Source organism: Nothoprocta perdicaria, unplaced genomic scaffold (assembly GCF_003342845.1).
Source record: "Nothoprocta perdicaria isolate Ctin4 unplaced genomic scaffold, notPer1 scaffold_89, whole genome shotgun sequence".
NCBI classification, from domain to species: domain Eukaryota; kingdom Metazoa; phylum Chordata; class Aves; order Tinamiformes; family Tinamidae; genus Nothoprocta; species Nothoprocta perdicaria.
The window spans coordinates 2,611,014-2,635,067 of record NW_020456187.1 but is presented as its reverse complement, the minus strand read 5'-3'; the positions used below and the strand labels follow the sequence as shown (position 1 = coordinate 2,635,067).

Below are 24,054 nucleotides of genomic sequence, written 5' to 3'. Positions count from 1 at the left end.
ATCTTGCACTCAGGTGATGGAAAAGACCTTGGCTATCTCCTTGCAAAGACTCCGATGAATATTTCTGCTGGTTTCTTATTGCTCTTGGCTCACGAGTCCTGCTGGCAGCACGGCCAGCTTTAATGCATGCAGTCTCGCCATGGTCTGTGGTAGCCAAGCCTGAGATGACAAGAGTGAGAAGCCAAGTACCTGCCACCGTATGAAGACAGGGTTGTTAGGTATTAGCTGTAAATCAAAGGCAAAACCTGGCCACTGGGATAGCCTGTATCCCCAGGGAGCCTGTGGAATTGCTTCGGAGCCTGCTGAGATATCTGGAAAAAAGCCCTCATGCTTTGATTGCAGAGGAAGACTTCGCCAGGCTGGAAGCAAGGAGGAACGAGGGACGGCTAATCCATTATCGAAGCCTCTCCCAAAATATGGATTAGCCTGTATTTGATTATCAGGGGCCATTTCAGAGACAAATTGCTAAAGCAGATGTTTAAGAGGCAATTGCAGCTTATTATGAGCGCTGTTTGCATGGGTGCCTGATATCTGGCACTTCAGCCCTCTGTGCGATGCCAAAGTGCTCTTGTCTGCCATGGAATCGGATGAGGATGGAGAAGGAGGTGCTGCAATCAGAGCTCTGAGCCTTCTCTTGAGTTTGGGGGTTTGGGGGGCTCGGCGAATCCTTGCATCTAACACCAGCCTTGTAAAGCTGCCCTCTCCAGGAGGGCTCTGATGGGTTAATTATTTACTTGATAGGCTTAATCCTGGGGAAGGCAGCTGCTTGCCAGGGACCTTCCATAAATCAGGCCCATTCTTTGTACATCCTTCCTATTGCACTGGTGAATGTGACACTTGGCCATGGTGTCACCACCGCAGATGAACCCTCTGGCTTCTCCCTGCACATCAGCCCAGGATAGAGAGGCAGCTGCTGGGACTTGGGAGGACTTCTAGGCCCTGGGAGCTGGCAATCACTCGTGAAGATATTTTGGGTATGCAGAGCACCTTGCAAACCTCTATTTACACGGGGGCAGGGGAATGGTGTGCCATGCCATTTTTGCAGGTGGGAAGCTGGCGCGGGATGCTAATGCATTTGTCTCCAGTCCAGCATCTTGAACACAAGACCTGCTTCCCTTCTGAGTCACTTCCAAACTCTGCTGTGCATTTCTGGGTTGGATTTTAAGTGATCACGATGAAAATAAATAAATAAATAAATAAATAAATAAATAAATAAATAATAAATTGAAGATTCTATCCTTGTATCTCTATATCTTCGCTTTGCCCTTTCCTGATGTCCCAGCTGGTGCTGAAGGGGTGTCGCAAGCTGAGCGAATCCAAATCCTTACCTCTGTTTTCATTCTGGAAAGTTGTTAATGTGGAATTGCTGAGCAGGGACGCTCCAGAGAGTTTAACAGGGCTACTTTATATGGCTTTTAGGAGTGTCTGGAATTGAAAATAAACCCACACTTGCAACTCCTGACCCTTCCATCATAAATCCAAATTTTCTTACGTGTTTCTCTTTGCCGAAGGAGATGGCTGCAGTGAGGTTTTAACAAAGCCATCGCACATGCAGTGGAGAACCACAGCTGCACAGAAGCTGGGTGATGTTTATTTGCAAGGGTTTGCTTGTTGACGTTTGTTGCAGATGACCTTCGAAGGAAATAACCCAAACGCATTAAATGAAAATATTTTCATGTGGCGTTTGACTTGCTGGCCTCGCTCCTGTTCTCAGAGCTGTTCACGATGAGGGCTGTAACTCTGCATTTGCTTCTCTGGCACCCATGGGAGAGCAAATGACTAAACAGAGAGGCCTGAAACATCCTCACGCATCAGTTTGCCTGCCTTGGAGACTTGGTTGTGGTGTGAGGGTCCTAGATCTCATCTGAAGTGTGTCATGTCATGTCAGAGAAGCACTGATTTCACTCTTCAGCCCTTGCCCTAGGGCAGGGGTGTTTTCCTTTATAATAATCTCAAGGAAATCAGACAAACAGGTTCAAAGTTACTTTTGTGTCTGTAAAGGGAAAAAAACACACAATTTTGGCCCCATTGAGGGTAGGTCTGAGTTCGTCTAGAACAAGGCTGAGGATCATGGAGGAGGAAATAAATTGTGGTAGCTGGATTAATTAAGCCTCAGTAGGCTGGAGATGTGCTGTGGCTGAGCCACAGGTTAGTGTGTTTAATGGTGTGATCACTGGTCTATATCCCCTTAGTGCTTTGCAAGCACATAAGAGCTCATCCTGCTCCTGTGAGCTCTGATATACAGTTTTTGCACTCATATGTTCCAGTTAGGATAGCTTGGCTGTTTTCAGAGAGTATCACAAGGGGGATGTGCTGTCTTCCTACAGTCATACTGACTGAGGAAAGTCCTGGGGAGGAAGCAGAAAAGGCTTCGATCTATCTGCACAGCAACACAGGCAACCCCTGGGTGATACCCAAGGCCCCAAACCATGAGGGAAGGTGGACCTGGTGATTGCACAAGGATTTCCTCCAAGTGCATCATCTATAATATCTGGTTTTGGCTTTCCTGTAAGGAAGGTGGTGTGTTGTGGGCTGTACTACACCACGGAGGACAGCTGGGACTGTGTCAGCTCTATTTGATCGCTGTTATTTGATCGTCTGTTGGGGTAATTCCCTGTTGGTTTAGATGCAGCTTCAATGCTGTTTCCTAGGTTGTGTTCACCCCTTTTCTTGTTTCTACTTTTCCTTCAAAACCATGACAAAGGACTCTCTTTTACCTCTCTACCTCTTATAGAAGGCTTGGGAATCTTTTCCTTTCAATGTGAAATAATTCTTTTCTCTCCCTCTCAGGAGATCAATTCAGGTATGCTCAGTTTTAGCCTTGAAACATCGATCATGTTAACCTGATAGCTAAAGAGTTTCTGATCACACTGGGTCTGACTTCAAATCTGAATTAATTTCCAGTACTGAATCCATAGGATCATAAGATCAGTTGTAAGGGACCTCCCCCTAGTCCAACTTCCTGCTCACCGGATGACACATTTTGATGTTAGATGCACAGGCTAAACCGATCATCTGGACTCCTGTAACCAACTGCCTCTGCCAGAAGGTGATTGAGTGCTTTATAAGGTGAGCTGGATGAGTGGCTCTCTGAGGTATCTCTTTTTCCTCCATTGGCTATGGAGATGGCTAAAATGACCACCATAGGCTGCATGATAAGATTCCTTGTGGCTGGAGCAGGATGAGAGAAGTCTTGGACTATGTACTTGTACTGACATGTCAAGCAGTAAGTTGGGGAACAAAAGGGGATGTTTCAAATCAACATACCACCTCTCCCATTAGCTCATCTTTGACAGTTGGGTGCTGCATGTCTTGCAGAAAGACCTGGGTGACATCATTGCTTCAGACCTCATTGGTGCTTGCTAAATAAGCTGCCGTTTTTCTTCCTGACCTAGGTAAGGAAGCTCTACATGTTCTCGTTATCCACAGGAACACTCAACTTCTGCAAGTCATGCTGTCACAAGTGGTGTTCTGCATCTTAAGTGTGGTCATCAGCACAAGGATGATAGATCTGAGGAGAACTTGGTCTTTGGTCTGGAATATGTGTTTATCCTAGACATTGTGCTGACATGTAGATTAACAACATCCCATCAGGAGCATGTAGAGGCTGTTAGTTTGATCTGTAATTGCCCTTTGAGTCGCTGTTTTAGCTCTGAAAGGGCAGTTCACAGACACTAATCATTCTTGCAGCCCAGAGCCCAGGTCTAGCTGTTCCTTACTAATGTCTGCTTGAATTCCTTATAGGTTTTACATGTTTGTAAATAAATTTAGGATACTTTAGTCCATTCAGTAAAACCATCTCTAATTATTCCCTGTAAGTGCCAGGTGAGGACAAAGCGATTCACCGTCCTGGCTCTTACTGCTAGTGAACTCAAGCGAGGGGCAGCACATCCTCTAGCCATGTTTTTCTGGAAGACATGAGCTCACACAAAGTTAATGGTCACAGCTATTTATTTCTTGGCAAGAGAAAATTTGACAAATTTACTGTGCACTTAATTACTCTTCTAGGCCTCGCTCCAGCAAAGTATTTTAGGCAGGTGCTTACCTTCAAATCTGTGAGTGGTCTCATTGAAATCAATACAGTTCTAGCTGCCTTGGCACTCTCTGCTGTGGTATTGGGAACGTCATCTTTATTTGACTTCCTCCACAGAGATACTCTCGGTGGCAACACGTCTCATCCTGACCTCCTCTCCAGATCCTGCCTTGGAGGTAGCATTGAGGAGGTGTCACTCTTTGCCATTGCACTTCTGCAACTCCCGGAAGCCCTGGTCCTCACAGTTAGCTCGATGATATGTGCCTTCATAGACAAGGATCCCAGCGGAGCCTATCTCCTCTGACAAGCCTGTTTGTTAAGTTCAAGTGCAACAGAACTTGGGGTTTTTGGAGCATAATTAATGTAAAGGGCCTTTTCACCAGTAGTTAGGACATCATAGGTATTTCCAGCAAACACTGCAACGCTTCCATAGTAGCGGAAAAACCTTCCCTCCCTCCTCTTTGGTGGTTAAATCAAATAGAGACCATTCATAGGAAATAAAGGGGGACCTAGGTGGTGTAAGTGCCCAGATCAATCACTCTGCGCAAGAGAAGGACTCAAGACTATATGAACAAATTAAAGGTACATCCAGCGAGTGTATGTGGGCTCTGTCTGTACCACTTAATCCTTGTCTGCAGTCTCTATTGCAGTTGTGGACTGTGCTGACCAACCTTCTCCCAGACAGTGCTTGGGAATGATTTGGGTAGCAGTAATTTCCTAAATTGTATTAGGGGGTGGGATAAGAGCAATAATTCAGGTGTATACATATGAGCCCTGCCAATGGATCTTGGAGCCAGAGGAAAGGTCATGGTTTGTTTTATTTGCTGGTGTAGATGTAGCTCAATGGTTCTCATTCTGGTTCCACTCGCTGTGAAATATATGCTTTTTTTTTTGACATAACTAGAAAATTTTAAGACTTTTCTTTAGCAGATTTTGCCTCTGATTGTTAGGTCTTGACTGGTAAAGCAGTAGGAAAAAAAGCTTAAAGTAATGTATCCTGCTGGGCTGTCATTCAGGAGCAGCAAGTTTCCATTTCTCTTTCTGCCTCTGGCTCACCATGCAACTTCGTATGATTTTTTTCCCATTTCTCTTTTCCTCTAGTCCTGCCTTTCTCTTTGTCTTGTCAATCTACTCCCATTATAGGTATGTTGTGCATACCTCCCTGATGCCTAAAGAATCAATGACTTCCCTTTTTCACTCTTCTCTCTTTTTTTTTATCCTTTTTTTTTTTTTCCCAGCTGTTAACAATTGACGACAATTTCTGTGGCCTGGATATGAATGCCCCCCTGGGAGTATCGTCCATGGTGCGAGGACTCCCCATTTTCACCGAAGATGGAGACAGGATGACGTCTGTGATTGCCTATGTCTATAAGAACCACTCCCTGGCCTTTGTGGGCACCAAGAGTGGGAAGCTCAAGAAGGTAAGACCTGGTCCTCTAGCTCCAATTTGTTTGTTGCTATGAAGTCTGGCAACGTTGAGTTGACAGTGGGTGAGCCCTTGTCCTGAGGAGCCTCAATTGTTTGTGGAAAAGCCAGTGTTGTTTTGATTGGCAAAAACTGTGCTCCATCCCTGAGGGCCTGAGCTGTTTTGGGAAAGGAGAAACCCCTTCTCCCAAAGTGTTTTTCATAAGAACATGAATGTGTTGGAGTTCATACCGCAGCACCATCCACAACTGGGCTTGATGCATCTTTGTTTTTTTTGTTTCTTTTTTAAATGTTCAGACCATCTCTGAATAGTTGATTACAGGGAGTCTGTGCATGCTGGAGAAAAATCGACTGGGGCTGAAGTTTGTTAAGAAACGAGATTCGTGCTTTGGAGAGATTTCTTCCAAGCAATGTGACTGGACTGTGATTTCACCACGAGCCCAACATGGGATTAGTGGTTTCTCTATGTAGGTCAGACTGTGTGCTGGATACTGAAGAAAAAGTATTTTTCATCAGAAGAAAGCTGGTTTTGAATGGCAATGAGCATTATATTTATGGAGTAACCACGGCTGATGCCACATGAGTAAATACACTATTGTATTTCGGATTACGTTACTCACTGCTTTCTTGCAAAGAAATGTCTGTTTTATGGCTGTAACTCCCCCATTCAACAGCTGCTGTAGTTTGCTATGTAAGGCAGTAGTGATTTTGTAAGGCGGAGGCTGGGAATCATTTACCTGTGGTTTTGTCAGGTGCTTTTCTGAAGGTGAAAATAGGAATTATAGGTGACTTCTCCTGCTAACAATGGGCACTGCAACCCTTCTGTGCCATTTGCCTTTTTTTTTTCCCTTTTTTTTCTGAACACTTAGCTTGGAGATGTTGCAAAATATTATTATGTGTACATGAAAACTGAGGCTTTGTCAGGGTAATGGAGATACGAGGGAAGTGAGGAGAGCAGGGTGCCCAGAGAGCTGTCCTTTGAATGGATCCCTAGGGGCTGTTGGATGTTGATCCCTCTTGGAATTCTGTTTTCAAATAATAACTTTGAGTTGGGAGGAGGAATATGTTATTAAAAGGCAGCCCACTATGGCTTTTACATAGAATGGGCAGAGCACAGAAGGGGCGTGAGCGATTGCTGGTTTGAAGATGCATAAGGAAGGCTTGAAATTGTTAGTTTGTCTATGTACCTGCTTCTTTGTTTAAAAAAAAAAACACCACCAACAACAAAAAAAGCATTTGTAAAGTCAGCTGTCATCTCATTGCTCTTGTCCTACGGGAGGGCTACAAGGGAAACATGTTCCTGGCCACTGGCAACGTGACAGGTCTTGCTCAAAGTAGGAAGGGCTTTCTAGTGCTTTAGAATAGAGGGTTAATTAATTAATTAACTTTTTTTTTTTGATTTTTTTTTAAAAAAACAGTCTGTTCAGGCACGCGGAAAAGCAGCCAAAATGTTTTTTTTTTTTTGAAATAGTTGTAATAAAAATAATCTCCTCCCCTGACTAATTAGGTTTTGCTTCCCTGTCATCTGTGATATCATAATAAACTGTTTAGCTCTGCAGCAAGCCTCTCAGGGGAAAAAATAGGGTAGCTGAGCTCTGAATGGTAAATATCCAAAAGACCTAAACAGTTAGGGGTGGCTGCTGCTTCTCTGCACTCACGAGCTTCTGGGTTTGATTTAGACTCCAGGAGAGGTAAACCAAGATACGGGTCTGTTTTTGCCTTTGCAGGTCACATTGCAAGATCCAAGGAGTGATTCCTTTTAATGGGGAAAATAGGAGTGTGAAAGCTTCTCGTTTTTACAGTGTGTGGCAGAGAGCAGCGACATCCTTATAGGGTAAAGAATGAGAAGAGGGGAGCTGCGCTGCCTGACGTAACTTGAGAAAGCTGCATTTTATTCCCTTTTTTCCTAATGTGATGAATGTTCTGCCTACGGTAGTGAGTGCAAAGGGTACGTGGATTTCCTGAAGATCGGAAGATCTCCTTCTCTGGGGATCTTCAAATCCTGCCTGGATGCCACCCTGTGCCCTGGGTGTCCCTGCTTGAGCAGGGGGCTTGGACTTGACGATCTCTAGAGGTCCCTTCCAACCTTGAATATTCTGTGATATGTGGGTCAGGACAGAGCTGGAGTGGATGCCTGAGATCTTCATCAGCTGGATAAGCCTTTACGGAACAGGCAGCCTTTGCCTTCCAGTCTGTGCAAAGTGAGGCTCCCCATGAACACCTATGGTTGCTTTGAACCAGTGATCCAAGCTCCCCAAAGCTGTTATTTCATATGGGTTCTGTCCTATTCTTGCTACGATTTCTCCCTAGTCTCTCCTGGTCCCCTTGCCTTCCTACAAGCTTCCCTGGTTGTATCAGAGCTCATAACATCAGCACGTCCTCCACTCTTGGAGTCATGGCACGGCTGTGCTGCTATCTCTGCCCTAGGTCTGTGGATTCTCACTTGGTTTTTCCTGATCTCTGCCAAGGCTTCTTGATCCTTTGGAAGTTGTGCTTTTGGTCTCGGCACGTGAAGGCTGTGCTTTTGAATAGGGAACGAGGGAAATACCTCAATAATAACCCCATTTGAATACAACCCTTTTTGTTACCATGAAGTTTGATTTTTGACTTAAAAAAAATATATATATATATATATAAAAATATATCCTATGGGTAAACTGGAATTAGCTTTGCAGGATTGAATGAAACTCCGTGTACCTGTGAACAAAGGCTAGGGCTGTTGATGTCTGTGTCCCAGCAGGTCCTCCCATGCATGGTGCACACTTCTGCCTTCCTGGTGCAGTGCGGCTCCTTGGCCAAGCTGGGGAAGCACTTCTCATGGCACAAGGAGTTATTGATCACCTTCGGGAGAGCAGCATCTGTTAAGCTGTTGTTGGAAGAGATGCTGAAGCTAATTAAAAGATGATTTGGGAGGAACTTTCCGTATTTTTTTTTCCTGCAATTTGAGCCTTTTCTTCTATGCCTATATTTTTATATGAAAGACACAGACAATATATCAGGTTTTGATGCGTGCAGTCTGCGAAAGCCCTGCAAAATACTCACAGCCATAAAGCAATATCTGTTAGTTGATATACAAATGTCATATGTGTCAAAGGAATTTATCCAGTGACACACACAGAACTGAAGAAAAATATTGTGCTTTATAGGAACATATCATTAAAATGAAAACAAGCAGCATATCAGGAATCTGCCCGTGTAACCAAGACAACAAAGAGAGAAAGAAAAAGAAAAACTAAGATAGAGATAGGGTAGGAAAAGAGTGAGTGAAACAGAATGACAAGGCTGGCTCCAGCTCTTTCACTGCCCCAGGCAAAATACATTTTGCAACCTTTGCTCATCCACAGAGCTACATGTGCGGACCAACAGGGAGGCACTGAATAATCTGCTGTAGAAACAGACCCTTCAAATTCTGCTGGCTCGTCCACAGCACAGCCTGGCCCTGCGGAAAGAAGATATAAATAGGACAGAAATGCAAAGCTATGGGGAAAGAAAAAAAAGATTCCCCTGCCCAAATTTCGTGTGAGAATTCAGAGGCTTTGGATTTAATGCCTGGTGGGTGCTGGTATCATTCCTGGGACTAGGAAAGCCGCCCAGTGACCAGGGAGTTGAGATACCAAACTGTTGTTTGGTCCTTTGATCCACCAGAAGATTTTGCTGCCTCTTAGTGCCTCTACACCCTTTTTTTCTCTGCTGCAAAGCGAAGGAAATATTTTCCTTATCTGAAGAGTTGGACACATTAATGCCCTGAAGATGGTGAGGTGCTTCACTATTAAGCTTGGGGAAAACATCAAACAGCTAAACTAGACAAATGGGATGAGATGGGAAACCAAGCTCCTGACCACTTGTGGGCATTAAAGATCCTGTGGTACTTTTTCGTGACTGTTATTTCATCTCATGGTGCTTTGAGATTAATTACCTGTAATTACCTCCGACTGTGTAGGATGGCCTGCCGCATTCCCTGTGCTTCCTTACCACATTGGTAAGCAATGCCATGGATTTAGGAGGCTGCAGGGTGTCTGGTGGGCAAGACGAGCTCCTATGTGCAGTGGTAGAAAGCGCTTTGCATGGAAGCTTGCTGAATATTATTATATTATTAGAATATATGTGATTTGGTAGTGGTCTCTTTCCGTTAAGTTTTAGTTTCCATGAGAAAATAGGACCCCACTTTGTTTTAACCCAAGTCAGTGTTACATCTTCTGAAACAGTAATGCAATTACCCACCAGATATGGGAATTGTTCTTGGGTAGATGCTTCATGGAAACTCCTTTCTTAAGGGTATAAATGTTGAAATGCCCTGTCTGTCTTCTTTGCACGTTTAACTCTTCACTCCATTGGCAGGAGAAACTAGGGAAGCACCCGTGGAGATCCTTTGCACAATTTTCTGTGGCTGTTTCACATTTTTCTAGTGTGTCCTTCCAAATCATGTGTCGCTAATACCTATCATTGCAAGAGGAACGTGGCAGTATTCAGAAATTCTTGCAGACTTTCCCTAAGTTTTTTTTTGCAGATAGCTCCCATTCTCAAAATACAACTTATCTGCAATAATTTTTCTGGGTATGAGCTGGGTGTAAATGCCAGTTTACATTTGCAAATGTCAAACTGGGAACAGCCCTCGAAATTGCATGACTGATCAAAACAAAACTCTTTGTCCATTCTGAAATGTTGATTTGAAGCCAAAGTGGTGGTAATTCACACTTGTTTGAAACTACCCCATAAGAAATAATTTGTGTTTGATCAAAATACTTTATTCAAAGCTTTTTCTGCGCTAAGGTTCTTGGAGAGAAAGAAATTGGGCTTAAACACCAGTTCTTTCATTTTATGGCCAGTGTTTTGATTTTTGTGAAATTCTAGTCAGTTTGAGGTCTTTGAAGAGATTTTTAGTTTTGGGCAGCCGTTTGGAGTGAGAATTTTCATTCACATCAGACAGTTCTGAAACATGGCCAGAGATTCCCACCAGGTATCTCGTCTATTTTGTAGAGAAAATTCTCAAAATCAGCTGGTTTCGTGAATGATTCACTGTATTTCCCTGAGCCCATAAAAGCCTGCTCTCTCTGGATCCAGAGGGAAAAAACAACATGGAAATATTGCAGATGTAATAGCTTAGATTTACAGTTCTCATTTTGGCCCATCTCACAGCTCCGTGGAAGATGCTCTGCTTTCCCAGGCAGCAAGTTGGTTTGAAAAATGACTCTCTGACTCCCTGCTGGCTTTTGGCAATGTAATAGTGGCTACTTCATCCCACCAGCCAGGCTGAGGACAGCAGAGGAGAATGGAATAGTATTAGCAAGGTAAGAACATGCTGGAGATGGGAAGAGGCTGCAGAGCCCCATGGCTGGTGGAGCTCTAGTGACCTGGTGGCATCATGATGTACTTGCATATTTAGAGATGAGGAATATCTCCTTTGGCTCTCTGATACCTCACTTCCATCCAAAGTGCTGGAGATAATGAGAGATCCGTGGGTTGACGCGTGTAGGTTTGTGGGCTCCCATTAGCAGCAGGAACAGACACTGATCCTCGATGCTTATCCAGGCGAGGGGCTTTCTGAATATGCACGAGATGAGAAGCCCTAGCCGGTTTGGATGTTCCCTGGAGGATATTGTGCTGCTGACAGCTCTGCGAATGTCAGCAGGGAAACTCTGCTGCCTTCTCCTTCCCCGTGCTTTGAAGGAGTCTTTTTATTTTTCTTTTAAACTGTTTGGCAAGTGGACTTGACTGCTCTGAAAACATGCTGTAGAGGCTCTGGCTCCTGCTGGGAAGCTGGTTCCTGCAAGAGGGACTCGTTCGCCCTGGCCTCTCCTCACAGCTTCCTAAATCAGCTGGAGTCCAAGTGTCTTGCTCAGTTGTGATGGAGCCATGTCGCTTCCCATCTCCCATCTGTATCTGATGTCTCTAAAGGCTGCTGTTGTCTGTCTCCTGCACTGATATACAGCTACTTTTTGGGAGGTTGCTGCAAACGTAGATGCCTAAAAAGCAGTTGATTTCTCTAGATTTCCATCAAGAAAGCATTGACTTGGTAACTGTGGCTTGCGGTATCCTTGTTACTTATGTTGCATGTACCAGCAGGGAACCCTCAGAGAGATAGTGGTGTGAATCTGCATGAATGTTGGCTAGTGACACGTAATAACCATTAGAAAGTGACACTTGAGTCCAGCATGTCCTAAAAGGGCCAGGTGATCAGGTACCACCACCATGGGTGAAGTCAAAGGATGCAAGTCTTGGGCATCCCAGTACTAAACTGTTGGGCTGTGCCATTTCTCCTCCCCTTCTGCTCTGAAGCCTTCAGAGACCCATCCTTTCCTCAACTTTGTCTTTCATGATGTGGGGTGAGAAGGAGCATACTGTGCTTTACATCTGCCAGTCCCAGATCATCATGTGATCCGTCCTCTGCTGCAAACCCCCAAGCTCTAAATCACATCAGAGGGATCGGTTCCAAGATCTGCTGCTGAAGTGGTGCAGCTAACACTCCTTTTAAATATCTGTTATTTGCTCTGTCACTGCAGACTCATGCCTCGCTTCCTACATACCTCATTTACATTGCCTTAGGACCTCGGGCTGCAACTTGTAGCTGTAGAATGCTGCAGCGAGCTCCTTGTTCCTTGGAGTATTTAACTGCAGCAGGAAAACTCTTTTCTGTCTGCTGTGAAGGCTGCAGCTCCCAGCAAGAGTTTGTCTGCTTTTTTTTCTTCCTTTTTTTGTCTTCTCTTTTTCCTTCTTTTTTTTTCTTCTTTTTTTCTTCTTTTTTTCCTTCCTTTTTTTCCTCACTTTTTTCCCCTTCCTTTTTCCCTTCCTTTTTTCCTTCCTTTTTTCCTTTTTTTCCTTCCTTTTTTTTTTTTCCTTTTTTTTTTTTTTTTTCCAGACAGCAATTAATTTTCTGTATCTCTCTCTCAGATCCCCCCCTTTCTGCTTTTCAGCTCTTCAGCTTCCTCTGTGGTGCTGTGCAGGGTTTGACTGAGCTGTGCTTTTGCCAATTGCTTTGCACACACGTGTTGAGTGCTGCTCTTTTGGGACAGCTCTGATTTAACAGCACCTCAGAGTCTTGTCAAGGATGGGAGCCCGTGATGGGATGGGAATGAGATTTGCAAATGCTTGTGTGATCCCTCTGGATGCAACCTGTACTTCAAAGTCTGGAGGCACTCACTGGCTGCTGCTCTGCAGCAGTGGTGCTACCCCACACACCAAAAAGGTAGGGAGATGTCCTTACTTTCCTGATAACCCTGGGCCTTGCAGCTCCTTCCCAGGACCACAGTTTGCAGTGATGCTGGTTGTCACCTGAATCTTCAGGACAGATGATTTCCTGCGTTGTGCCACTGGATCTGCGAGAGGTATGGAGTATTTAGGCTGCAATACCTGGCATGGTTGTGCTGCTGCTGCTGAAGACCATGCAGGGGTGCAGCATAAGGAAAAGCAATGGATGGAACGTTACATGTTCAGCTTCGTTCTTCACCTGCTGGTTCTGCTCTCTGGGAGACAGAGAGAGACTATTTAGCTCTTTCATGCTCCATCTAATGCCTGGACAGACCTCCAGCCAAAATGGCTCTTTTCATTCCTTCCTCTTTTCCCTGTCGCCATCTCTTTTGACTGGGATAATGACTTTTCAGGGAGCCCTTGAAGTGCCTCTTGCATCTGCCTTTGATTTGAATGTCTCTAGCCTGCTGACCCTTCTTACAGGATGTCAGCTTAAGTGCGGTTCTCCTAATTAGTTTTGCTTTAATTTAATCTTTTGAAATAATTTTATCAAAAGAGGAAACCTTCCACCCACTCCCTTATTTCATTGGTCTGTTTTAATGCATGGTCTCTGGGTTTATTTCTCTGTTTCCCTTGTCTCTAGATAGGACATCATTTGCATATTTGATTAAGCTCCATATGTTATCAGGGAGCCAGTTGAAATATCAGCAAATTCCTGATAAGGTACTTGCATCCATCTCCTTTCACCATGCAGCACTCTATCCAGATCCCTCACCCTCCTGCTCCTGTCTCTGTTCCAAGAATCACCTCCACAGTCTGTCTCATCTCTCTCTGTCTTCGCTCTTTGGCCAGATGACTGATAGCTAGTTCAGCTGCAGATGGATATTGATGGAGACATCAAAATTTGACAGCTCCTGTCAATAGCAAGGAAAGGGGAAGGATCTAGAGGATGTGAACTTAATGCTGGTGAAAGATGTTGACCGTGATAACAAGGCCCAGGTTCAGTGCCTTGAACTCCCTAAGCAGCCTGCTTGCTAGCTCTTCTTAGTGACCACATTGCACGTGTGAGGTTTGGGCTGCACGAAATGAGCTTCTTCCCACCATTCATTCATCAAAGGTTTTCCAAATCTTTGTGGAGATCCACAGCTGGACTCGGGATGAAGCCCGTTCCAGCCCATGTTCCTGTTGCAATGGTGTTGGGATCATGCGTCTGTTTGCTGTAGTCCATGCTGACACTGTTGAATCATCTCCCAGATGCTGGGAATTGCTGGTGTGCAGAGACGATGGGGAACAGTGAGACTGACTGGATGCAAAGCAGTCATGGTCAAGGTTCCTTTTTTTTTTCTTCTTCTTGAAATATATTTAAATATTAAAAATAAATATGTCTATACATCTTATATCTATATATGTAAAAAATGTTGCTAAAATGCTTAAACCCATGCTTTTCAGGCCTCATTTAATGTCTGCTGTTCAGGGAAAATAATTTACCTTAATGAGTTTCCCTAGGCCATTTCTAGAAATCCTTTTCTTTGAAATAAGTTAGGGAACCTCCTGAGGAAACCTGGGGGAATGCTTTCTTTAAGACTAATTCTGCTCCCCACTGCTGATGCTTAAGATGGGGAGGACTTTGCTCAGTCTGATGAAGGGCTATGCATGGTGGATGTGCAAGGGTGCCCACTGCTCTGATGCTCATGTTCATTCCACGTCTCTATTTAACAGTGTAGACCTACCTACTGTGACTATGCAGACCCCTGGAGGTCTCTGTTTTTAAATGAATTATTCCTGGTGGTCTCCTGGATGGCTTATCCAGACAATCCCTGGAGATGCTTATTGCAAAGGCGGCATGGGTTTGCAATGGCAAACACAACTGGTGTAATTGGCCATGCTACCTGGGTTAGAAAGGAGACCGCAGCTTGCATGAGGGACCTTAGGCTACTGAAAAACAGCCTTTCCCTCAGCTGACATCCAAACAGCATGAAAAAGAGGTTTGATTTATGAGTCATCTTTTAATTAAAAGGCAGAGAGCGATGCATCTTCCCTCACTACAATGAGCAACTTTGGGGCCATGCTAGTTCGAAGAGTCTCTGTTTGCCTCTTCCCTGCATGCACCCAAATTCCCTGGCACTGAGTGGCAAGCTGGCATCAGTGCAGTGTGGTGTTTGTGGATATGCCCCTGACAGGGAGCTTTAATGCCAACTGTAAATCTACCCTGAGGATGGTCCACCCAAGGATGGTCCCTCCAACTTGTGCTTTTCCCTCTTGGACTTGCTTTATTTAAAGGTAATGACTCGAGCTTGCGATGTTACTTCATCTCCCTCTCCATCTTCATCATAGTAGTAGTTTGGCTTGAAAGCAGCCAGGCTTTGGCGGATTGGTGGTTGTTGGATTTGTGAAGTGCCCAGCTGCGGGAAGCATGAGAAAGCTGTGCTGGTGTTGGTAGACCACAATTCATATGGTGTCTGTAGGAGTGAAGATGTGTGTCGCTGTACAGGATTCAGGAATCTGCTCTTGCTTGGTCTGACACTTGTTTTTCCCCCTGCCAAATCCAGAGCAGGCTACTGCCTTTCACCTCTTCTAAATGAAACTAAGGCAGAGCAGCAAATCTCTATCCTTTTCTGAAATTAGATAAAATCATCATAGCTAGGTGAAGGGCAGAAGTATAAGCTGAAGACTAGACTAAGACTTTTTATTAAAACTGGAGCTCCAGCAAAGTCCCATTGAGATGCTGTGTCTATGGTGACCAGAAAGTATTGCACTGACTGGAACAGCAACCACTAACCATATAGACTCGACTGTATTCTGAAGCCATCAAATCTAGCTTAATGTCAATAGTGCCTTTTTCCTGAAGTTTCTTCTGTTAAATGTTTGGTTTTCTGTGTCCTGGCATGTGTTATACCAGCTGTGCCCCAGGGACCGGGTTGATCGTTCATCTCCTAAATTAAAAGAGGTTGAGCTGGATTGGGATTTTGATGCAAGATTCCAAAGGGAAACAGGTGTGTGACCTGGGCAAGTGTCTGGGCTTGAGTGGACTCAGCAGTGCTGCTAAAAGAGATGTCTCTTTCAGACATCCCATAGAAGACCAATTCCAGTAAGAGTAGTTGTTGTTCTTATATAGTAGTAGCATTGCATCAAGCGTGTGTCGTGGGTCCTGAGAGGGGATCCCACTTGGTGCTGGGAGGCTGGAGAGTGTTGGAAATGAGCGGCACACTCTCAGGATCTGGTGGAAGAAGACTGGGATGCTCGAAGTGCCAAGAGAAGCAAAATCTTGAGAGGAAAGTTGGGAGCTGTTGGCCTGTGGGTTTCAGCTCTGGTTTCCTCCATCATGCTGAACATGTTCTGCTGATGATTCACAGGGCTGGGTCACTTTGAAAAACAAAGCTCCAGCTCCTGTGGGATTTGAGCTGGATTTGGAGGCTTTCCTGCAGCTTGTTTTACTAGCTGATGTGGTCCACTGGCAAAGAACCCCAACACACTTCTATCCATGGCATTCTGAAAATGCAAACCATTGTTTCTGGTGCCCGCCACACTGGTATTCCACCCTGCTGGGGTGCTTTTGGCTGTGGTCTGAATTCATCTCTCTGCAGCACTTCTTGCAACTTTTTTTTTTTTTTTTTTTTTTTTTTCTGAACTGATAGTTGGCAATAAATTCCAGTGATGTAGGGAAAAGGTTATCACTGGGACTGGCAGAAATCTAGTCATATTAATTTTTCAGAACCTTTCCGATGAAATCTAATTAAACAGAGCAACCAGCACTGTGCAAATTTCCCTGTGTTTGCCTCATTTGTCATATGGTTGATTAAGGCTAGGTTATCAGGGGGAGTTATTACTTGTGATATCTGCTGGGGTGGACGTGTACTTGGCGCCCTATGGGTACTTTGATCATTTCCCCACTGCTTACAAGTTTCTGTTAGTTTCTCTTGGATTTTTGTATGCAATCGATTTATCTCCTCGGGGTCTAAGGGAACGTATTGATGATAGAGCTAACCTGAGCGATAAAGACATGTTGTGCATGCTAATGCAGCTCCCTTGCCCTTCAGACAGCTTGGCTGTATTTGTAAGTGATGGGACCTTGGCGTCGTGTTTGGTTTCAGTATTTGTTGGTTTATCTGTCTCTTGTAATGAGAATAACAGATTTTGGTCACAGACATKRGGTTTTTTTTTTTTTTTTTTTTTGTTAAATAATCAAGATTAAATTTGTGCCAAATCAAAACTGATTCTCTCCCTCTCTATTTTCAACAAAATAAACCTTCAAAAATGTGAAAGTTTTATGGACTCTGAAACAACCATTTGTAGTTATTTGATCTCTACTTACTCACTTTCCCCCTTCCTTCCCCCCCCCTTTTTTTTAAACAATTATTTCTCTTTTTATAGACATTTCCATGGCAAATTACAAGTGTCAAAATCTTTTGGTGCTTTCCAGTCCCCTCTGTCCTTATGTGGATATAAGTTTATTATTCCCCAAATCCCACCTAAATTCTGAATTTTTTAGCTAGCTCACTGTATACAGAGAAGAAAGAAAACATTTCCAAATTAGTATCTCTATTCTTTGCGCATCTACCTTAGCAGTGCAATATACGGAGAGCTGCAAGGTCTTGTGAGACTGCTGCATTTAAGCTCTTTTTATTTTTTTTTCAAACAGCTACTGACGGGTTAGCATTTTTGTCTGCTTGGAAGCTGGAGAACTGAACTCACCTGGGAGCGCCCAGAGTGAAATAAATTACCATAATGTAGCGGGGAAAAGGGAAGATTTTTAGAATGGCGGGTAGTGCAAGGCTGCTCTTGTGGATTACATCTGTTTGCTTAGAGCTGTTGCACGGCTTCAGCTTCTGGAGATGTAAGAGGCTCTGGTTTCAAGGGGGGAAACAGCTTAGTCTTCCTGTCTAGGCTGGGGGAAAAAAAGGAAAAAAATGTGACATCTAAATACTGAAAGACTCAAATGCATCCTGACACTAATTATTAGTAACTATAATAGCGAGCTGAAAACTGAGCATTGATAATTCATGACTTTTTTTTAAGCCCGTCACTTAGTTTTAGGGGGGGTCTGACTTCGGAGTTTTGCATTTTGAGGACTGACAGTGCTGAGAAGCCGTGACAGGGGAGCGGGTAGCAAGCCATAAAAAGACCCTTGCAATTAATGTTTCAGTGCTTTGCCTTTAACAAACTCCTGGCATAAGGTGCCAACGTGCAGATGCAGGACTGCTCGCCAGTCCTATACCTGCTAACAAGGTATTTATTTATTTAACAAGGTATTTATTTATCCTTGCCCTATACCCTGTGCTGCTAACAAGGACTCGTCTTCATCTGGGAAGGTGAGAACCAGCTGCAAGGGCAGATCCAAGCCCTGTCCCCCCTGCACAGCCTCAAGTGAAGCCAGGGTCTTGCTGAGGGGTGGTCATGAAGACCCCAATAGCTGCAAACTCATTGCACTGTTATTCACTGTTACTTATGCTATCAGGATATATTATTATTACATAGTATTCTATTGTATTTTCTTTTTTTTTTTTTTTTATTCCCCTCCCAGAGTTTTCATGTTTTACAGTCCCTCCTCTCCTATGATCTATCCCAGGCTACCACTGTGCTGCTTTCTTCCCTGTTAAGGCAATCTCGGGTGCTTTCCTCTTAAAGCTCGCATATTGACATTGCCATGGAAGTGCTGTCCTTCCTCCCTGCTAGGAAAGATGACATCATTGGCACTAAATATACACCAGTCATCAGGCCCCTGGTCCATGCCAGAGATGCTCTGGCAGACTCTGATGTGACTTCTTTTCTATGTTTTGTCAATTCTCTCGGTAGCAGGTGATTTCATTAACTTCTCTTTAATTGCATGCAGAGAGCTCAGCTATTTTTTTTCTTTCTCTCCTGATGGATATCTGTGCTGATGTCCTCCTTGCCATTCCCTTCTCCAAGGTTCACAGATCAAACCCCTATTTCCAAACCTACTGATATTTTTTTTTTTAATTTGAATGAGATGGAGCTGAGTTTGAAATTGGAGCTAAATGAACAGAAAGTTGAACTGCAAGAGTTGGGCTCCACCTCACCCTTTGTATCAAGGTCTAGGGTGCTGTGGTGGGAGAAGAGGGCTCCAGATTGTACTTTCCAATGTTGCCCCTCTGGGTGACCTTGGATTCATCTATTTGGTCTTCTTATTTCTTCTGGAATTATTAATAAAAAGAGAGAAAATAAAAAAAAAAAAGAGGAAAAAGAGAGGAGAAGTAGAGTGGGAAGAGCAGATCCGGGAAGGGAATGACCTCATCCTTGAACATAGTCAGGTCTGGGGTCTCCCATACTTTGCATATTTTGCTCTTGAATTTTTCCCATACATCTTTCATATTATGGATAGCATGTGACCCATTTCCTATGATGACTCCTTTCTTCTGATTTTTTTCCTTGCCAGGCTTTCCTTTGGCCTTTCCCATTAGGGTATTTCAGGGTTCCCTTTATCCCTTATTCATAAGTAGCTTCTTTCAGTCTTCCAAAGTTTTATTATTGCTGGATAGCCTTTTGGTCTTATTCTTCTTGGCCCTCCATTTATGGTTTAATCTTTTGATCTGAGCATCAAACTAAAACATAGAAAACCTGAGCTCAGTTTTCTGCTCTGAGGCTGACTTTTAGGGACTTTTTTTTTGTGTGTGTGTGCATGTTGAGGAATCCATCTCACTGAATGCAGAAATCCCTGGCCATGGGATGCATTACCGATTCTTTTTCCAGTGCAGACCAGGGAGGAAAAACACACTTTTTGAGGGCACACCTGATCTCATCCTGCAGCAGGCTGAAATCACCCTAAAATAGGTCAGATATAGGTTTTGTCCTAAAAATGCCTCTTTATTAACTGCAAGGGAAGCTGAGGGCGGGCAACTCACTCAGATAGAAACACCCCTTGCATCTCAGTAACCTGCTTCTAAAGTGACAGTAATGGTATTTCTCAGCTCCATCAGGGGTCTCGTGAACTATTAGTAATTGTGAAGTGCTCCAACATTATGATAATGGGAGCTATAGAAAAGTTCAGAGCAGGGTTATCTTAAGCCTGATTTTTTTTTTTTTCTGCTATCTTAATCTGGAATTTGATTAGCTTGTTCAAGCAGGGCCATTTCTTATGTTCCTTTGCACTATCCTGTCTCTTCTTCACTCCAGTACAATGACGTATCCAACCTTTTCTAAGAAACCCAGATACTTTTTCTCTCCCGGGCAGTGGGCCATACTCACAAAGGTGTAAGGATTATACAGACTATGGCTTGAGAGTGGGGATGCAGGGTTGCTGCATGAACTCACATGATTTAGAAGGCCAAGAAAGCTGTCAACAGATGAAGCGTGCCTGCAACTCTAAGTGATTGATTCTCTTTGATGTTGTTACAAATGCCCCCTAAACTGCTAAAAGCTGAGGAAGAATACTTAAGGTTCATTTAAAAAGGAGGAAAAAAAAAAAAAGGAGCATGCAGGATTTATGTCATCTGCAGTGACCGAGGGCACCACCAACAAATTCAGAGTTACGAGTGCATGAGCAGGTTGGCTCGTGGCTGGCACCACGAGCCTGGTGGTCACGGTGATTCTGGGGCAGCCCTGGTGCTGTTGTGGTGAATTCTGCTGCAGGACATGGGCAGGGTGTGTGGTCACCCTGCCCTACGTGTTCGCAACGTGGGAGGATTAAAGGAGAGGGGAAACACTTAGGCATGCAAAGATGCAATCAAGGCGCTTTCAGAGGTGGCTAGATGTGAAACTCCAGTTGCAAACTCCCTTATGCCCAGGCATGTACAATCAGAAGGACACAAGTGTCTGCAGCAGGCAGACATCAAAAGGAGGAAGTATTTTAAAGAACAAGTTCTTGGGAACAACCTGAAGCAGCAGAGCAGGTAAGAGGTAAATAACCTAAGCTCAGATTGGTGGCTATGTGGAGAACGCGAGGGCAAGAAGGGGAGTCAGAAAAAAATCTCAATTCCATATCCTAGCAGAGCAGGAGCCCTTGATATATTCCTGGGTCTGTTGCTGATTGCAGTATGACCTCAGGCAAAGCACTTTTCTCTCTACATGCCTCCTATACGCCTGTCTACGGAGCCTACATGTTCTTTAGAGAGTGGACTGTCGCTCCCCATGAGTGTGTCCTGCACCAAGCTCGGTGACACTTTGATTTTGTCTTAAGGCTTCACATGCAGCTGCAACGTCATTTCAAACCTGGATATTGTTGGGGTCCAGCTGCTTTTGGGCACAAAAATTTCCCGTGGCAAAATTTCGCTTCTGATGTGAGCCCTGGCTCCTGCTACATGACTTGGGTGCATCCGCATGGAAGTGCTTCGGCCAAGCTCTTCCCACGCTGAACTTTCCCTGGGTCCCCATATATCTCTGCATCCCTGTAGTGCCGTATACGTAGGAACGTGGCACTTCATCCTGGCCGCCCCCTCCCGACAGGTAGATCGTAAATTAGGTTCTGATGTGGGTATTGAATTTCAGTCCAGCTGCAGGAGCTGTGGCACATCTGTGGTCCTCCTGCGGCTAATGGCATCGCAAGAATGAAGCAATAAAGGTTATGATGGCTGTGTTTTAACCTTCTGGCCCTTGTTCTATTCGATAGGAGGGTTTCTTGGGAACTGTTAAAAAACCCACTGCCTGCATTTTAAACGTCTCCCAGTGATGTGCCCTCTCTGAACAGCTTTTATTAAGTGGTTTTATTTTTGAAATTTAACAAAGCTGAAGTGTCTCTTTCCTCTTTTATTTATTTTTTTATGAGGAAGATAAACTGACTCTCTTTAAATAATCCAGGCTCTAAATTACGCTCTCATTTAATGTTCATATACAAGAGAGATTTTGATGAAAACCAAAAAGGAAGGAAGGAAGGAAGGAAGGAAGGAAGGAAGGAAGGAAGGAAGGAAGNGAAGGAAGGAAGGAAGGAAGGAAGGAAGGAAGGAAGGAAGGAAGGAAGGAAGGAAGGAAGGAAGGAAGAACTTAGCTTCAAATCTTTCAGTAGAAACCATTATGATTTTCCAAGGGATGTAGGCATGCACAAGCAGGGATGATTTGTCTCTGAAGAACAGTTCACATTTCTGGTCACCAATGAATCCTTAAAGGGAGGATGTTCTTGCTCTCTCACAAAACTTCTCTCTGGTAGGAGAAGCCAAGATCAGGAAAGAGGACAGTGATTTTGGGGCACTGAGCTGGGATTGCACCAATGAAGTTGGGATGTTAGCAATCATGCAGTGGTCATCCTTAGAAAACCAGGCTCTTTATAGATCTCCTATCCCTGTCATCCTCTGCCACCAAATACCACTTTTTCAAAACTCTTGACTGCTCTTTAAAGAGCAACCAAAGGTCCTGGTGCTCTGGACAAGATCATGCTCCTCTCTGGCAGTTGTTATGGATGCTATTGACCTGTGCTGCGTATAAATGTAGTATTTGCCTGCCCATCAGATTGGATCCATAGTGCATTTATCCTCCTAACTCTCCTGACAGATCTGTCCCTGCATTGCAGAAGGAACAAAACTGCTCAGGCTCTCCACTTAGGTGTCTAAAGTGGATTAGCCTGCAATAGAAGTAGTTATTTAAGTTCTAAAGAAGTTATTTAGATCACCTCCTGGCCAGGTTATCCAGACACATATAGACAGAGTAATCAAGAATGAGGGGAATCCCTTGTAGCTCTGCTTGGAGACACCTACCAGCATCTATTTTCTGTACAGATAACTTGAGTGCCAAAGGGAAGAGTCAGGAAAAGCCATGGTGGTGCAGATATACTGCATGGGGAACCAAATCCAAAATGCTGCATTGGCAATCTGAATGCAATAGTGACTTGTGCAGCTACTCAAGTTGTATGAGAAGAGTAAACTTCAAGGTCTCTAGGGTGGTCATGAGATTATTCCCTTAGCAAGCTGTCCTGCTGCACTTGGGAAAGAAGGACTTCTCTCTTAGCCCTGTTTCCACCCTGAATTGTATTTTACTGTTGTTCACAGATGTGGTTTTTTAAAAAAAATCTGCACTTAGTATTTGACTTGTCAAATTCTTGCAGCAGCAAATAAGGCATGGTAGCCACCCACTCGGAGAAGATAAACGACCCCTTATTTATTTATTTAACTCTCTTGATATTAATTGCCAAGGGTGACCGTTTGCTATTCTACTATGAAGCATATTGACTTCCTCTCTACATGTCTTCCAAGAGCAGGGGTTGTGCTTAAACATGCTCTGAATAAATCCGAAGAGGGGCCCTGGGACAGTTTTTGAGGAATATGAGGTTTAGTGTTAGAGTTAATGAGCTTGTTATGAGACATATACTGGTATCTCTAGTGACTCTCTCCTCTGCCACCGTGTCCAGTCTGTCTGCAATTAGGAACAAGGTCGGTGACATTGTGCTTTATACGAAATCTGCAATGAGACAAAAAATGTCTGATTTTTTTTCATTGAACATAGCAGAAACTTGTGATCTGTGGAGCAGAAACAATTTTTTCTTCTTTACGCCTTGGATTCTTTAAAAATCCCTGAAGGCTTCCTTTCTGAAATTATTTTTTAAAAGAGTTGCTGCCCCGTTTCTTTTCGAGTGGATTTACAAATCAGAACACTGTTATCCCAGGCAGTTGAAGCTATAACCCTGGACAGAAGGCTTGCAAGGGTGTGTTAGATAACCGATATTGATATATTGATAAGGCAGAAGGCAAAAGAGTGCCATGGTATCCAGGTGGCACTGATAAATGGAAACACCTAGACCTGGGCCCATGTTGAATAAGTAAGATAATGTAATCTTTGAATGTGTCTGTTAGTGATGCAGACCGCAAATCCAAGATGCAAGGCTACCTATGCAAATAAAAAAATATTGCAAATAATGCAAATAAGCCCTTCTTTGCTCATAGTTGATAAAATTGGAGAACATAGAGGACCTTAAGAAGTTGTCTCATACTCCTCGCCCCAAGGAAGAGTTACTGCAGCTAAACTATTCAGCTGGGACACTCAGGTTAACTAGACTGTCATAATGTCACAGGGAAAAGCCTTGAAATCCAGTGGTTTGTGCCTAGCTTAGATAATTTCTGACTCTCTGGGTTTTCTTTCCTTTTTTTTTTTTTCTTTTTTTTTCCTCTCTGATTTTCTCTAACAAATATAGCAAGAAGAGAAGCTCTGTTTTGTATTCTCTATTACGAGGCACTGTCCATTTTCAGACAGTTCATCTGAACTACCCCATTCAGTTCAGTGCTGTTCATTCCTTGCAATCCATTTTAATACCAGCCAAGCTACTTCTCTTTCTTTCGCTGGAAACTTTAAATGGATAGATATGTTAATTGGTATCATTACAACAAACGGTCCTAGTCACACCGCAATTCAGTTGAACATTTCATGTTGCTATTTAAATGATGAGCGTTTTTTTTGTGTGTCACTGACAGCTACTTGTGTTTAATTCATTTTGATTTCGTTGGGAGGGGGGAAGTTATCAGGACTGCATCATT

General features: G+C 43.8%; 1 protein-coding gene across 1 annotated transcript in view; it reads left to right on the top strand.

Moving 5' to 3' along the window:
* Positions 1-24,054, top strand: part of PLXNA4 (plexin A4) — a 406,841-nt gene that overhangs the window by 37,498 nt on the left and 345,289 nt on the right. Inside the window, exon 3 of the mRNA XM_026052424.1 lies at positions 5,272-5,454. Within this exon, the coding sequence (XP_025908209.1) occupies positions 5,272-5,454 (183 nt within the window). The remainder of the gene's footprint in view (positions 1-5,271; positions 5,455-24,054) is intronic.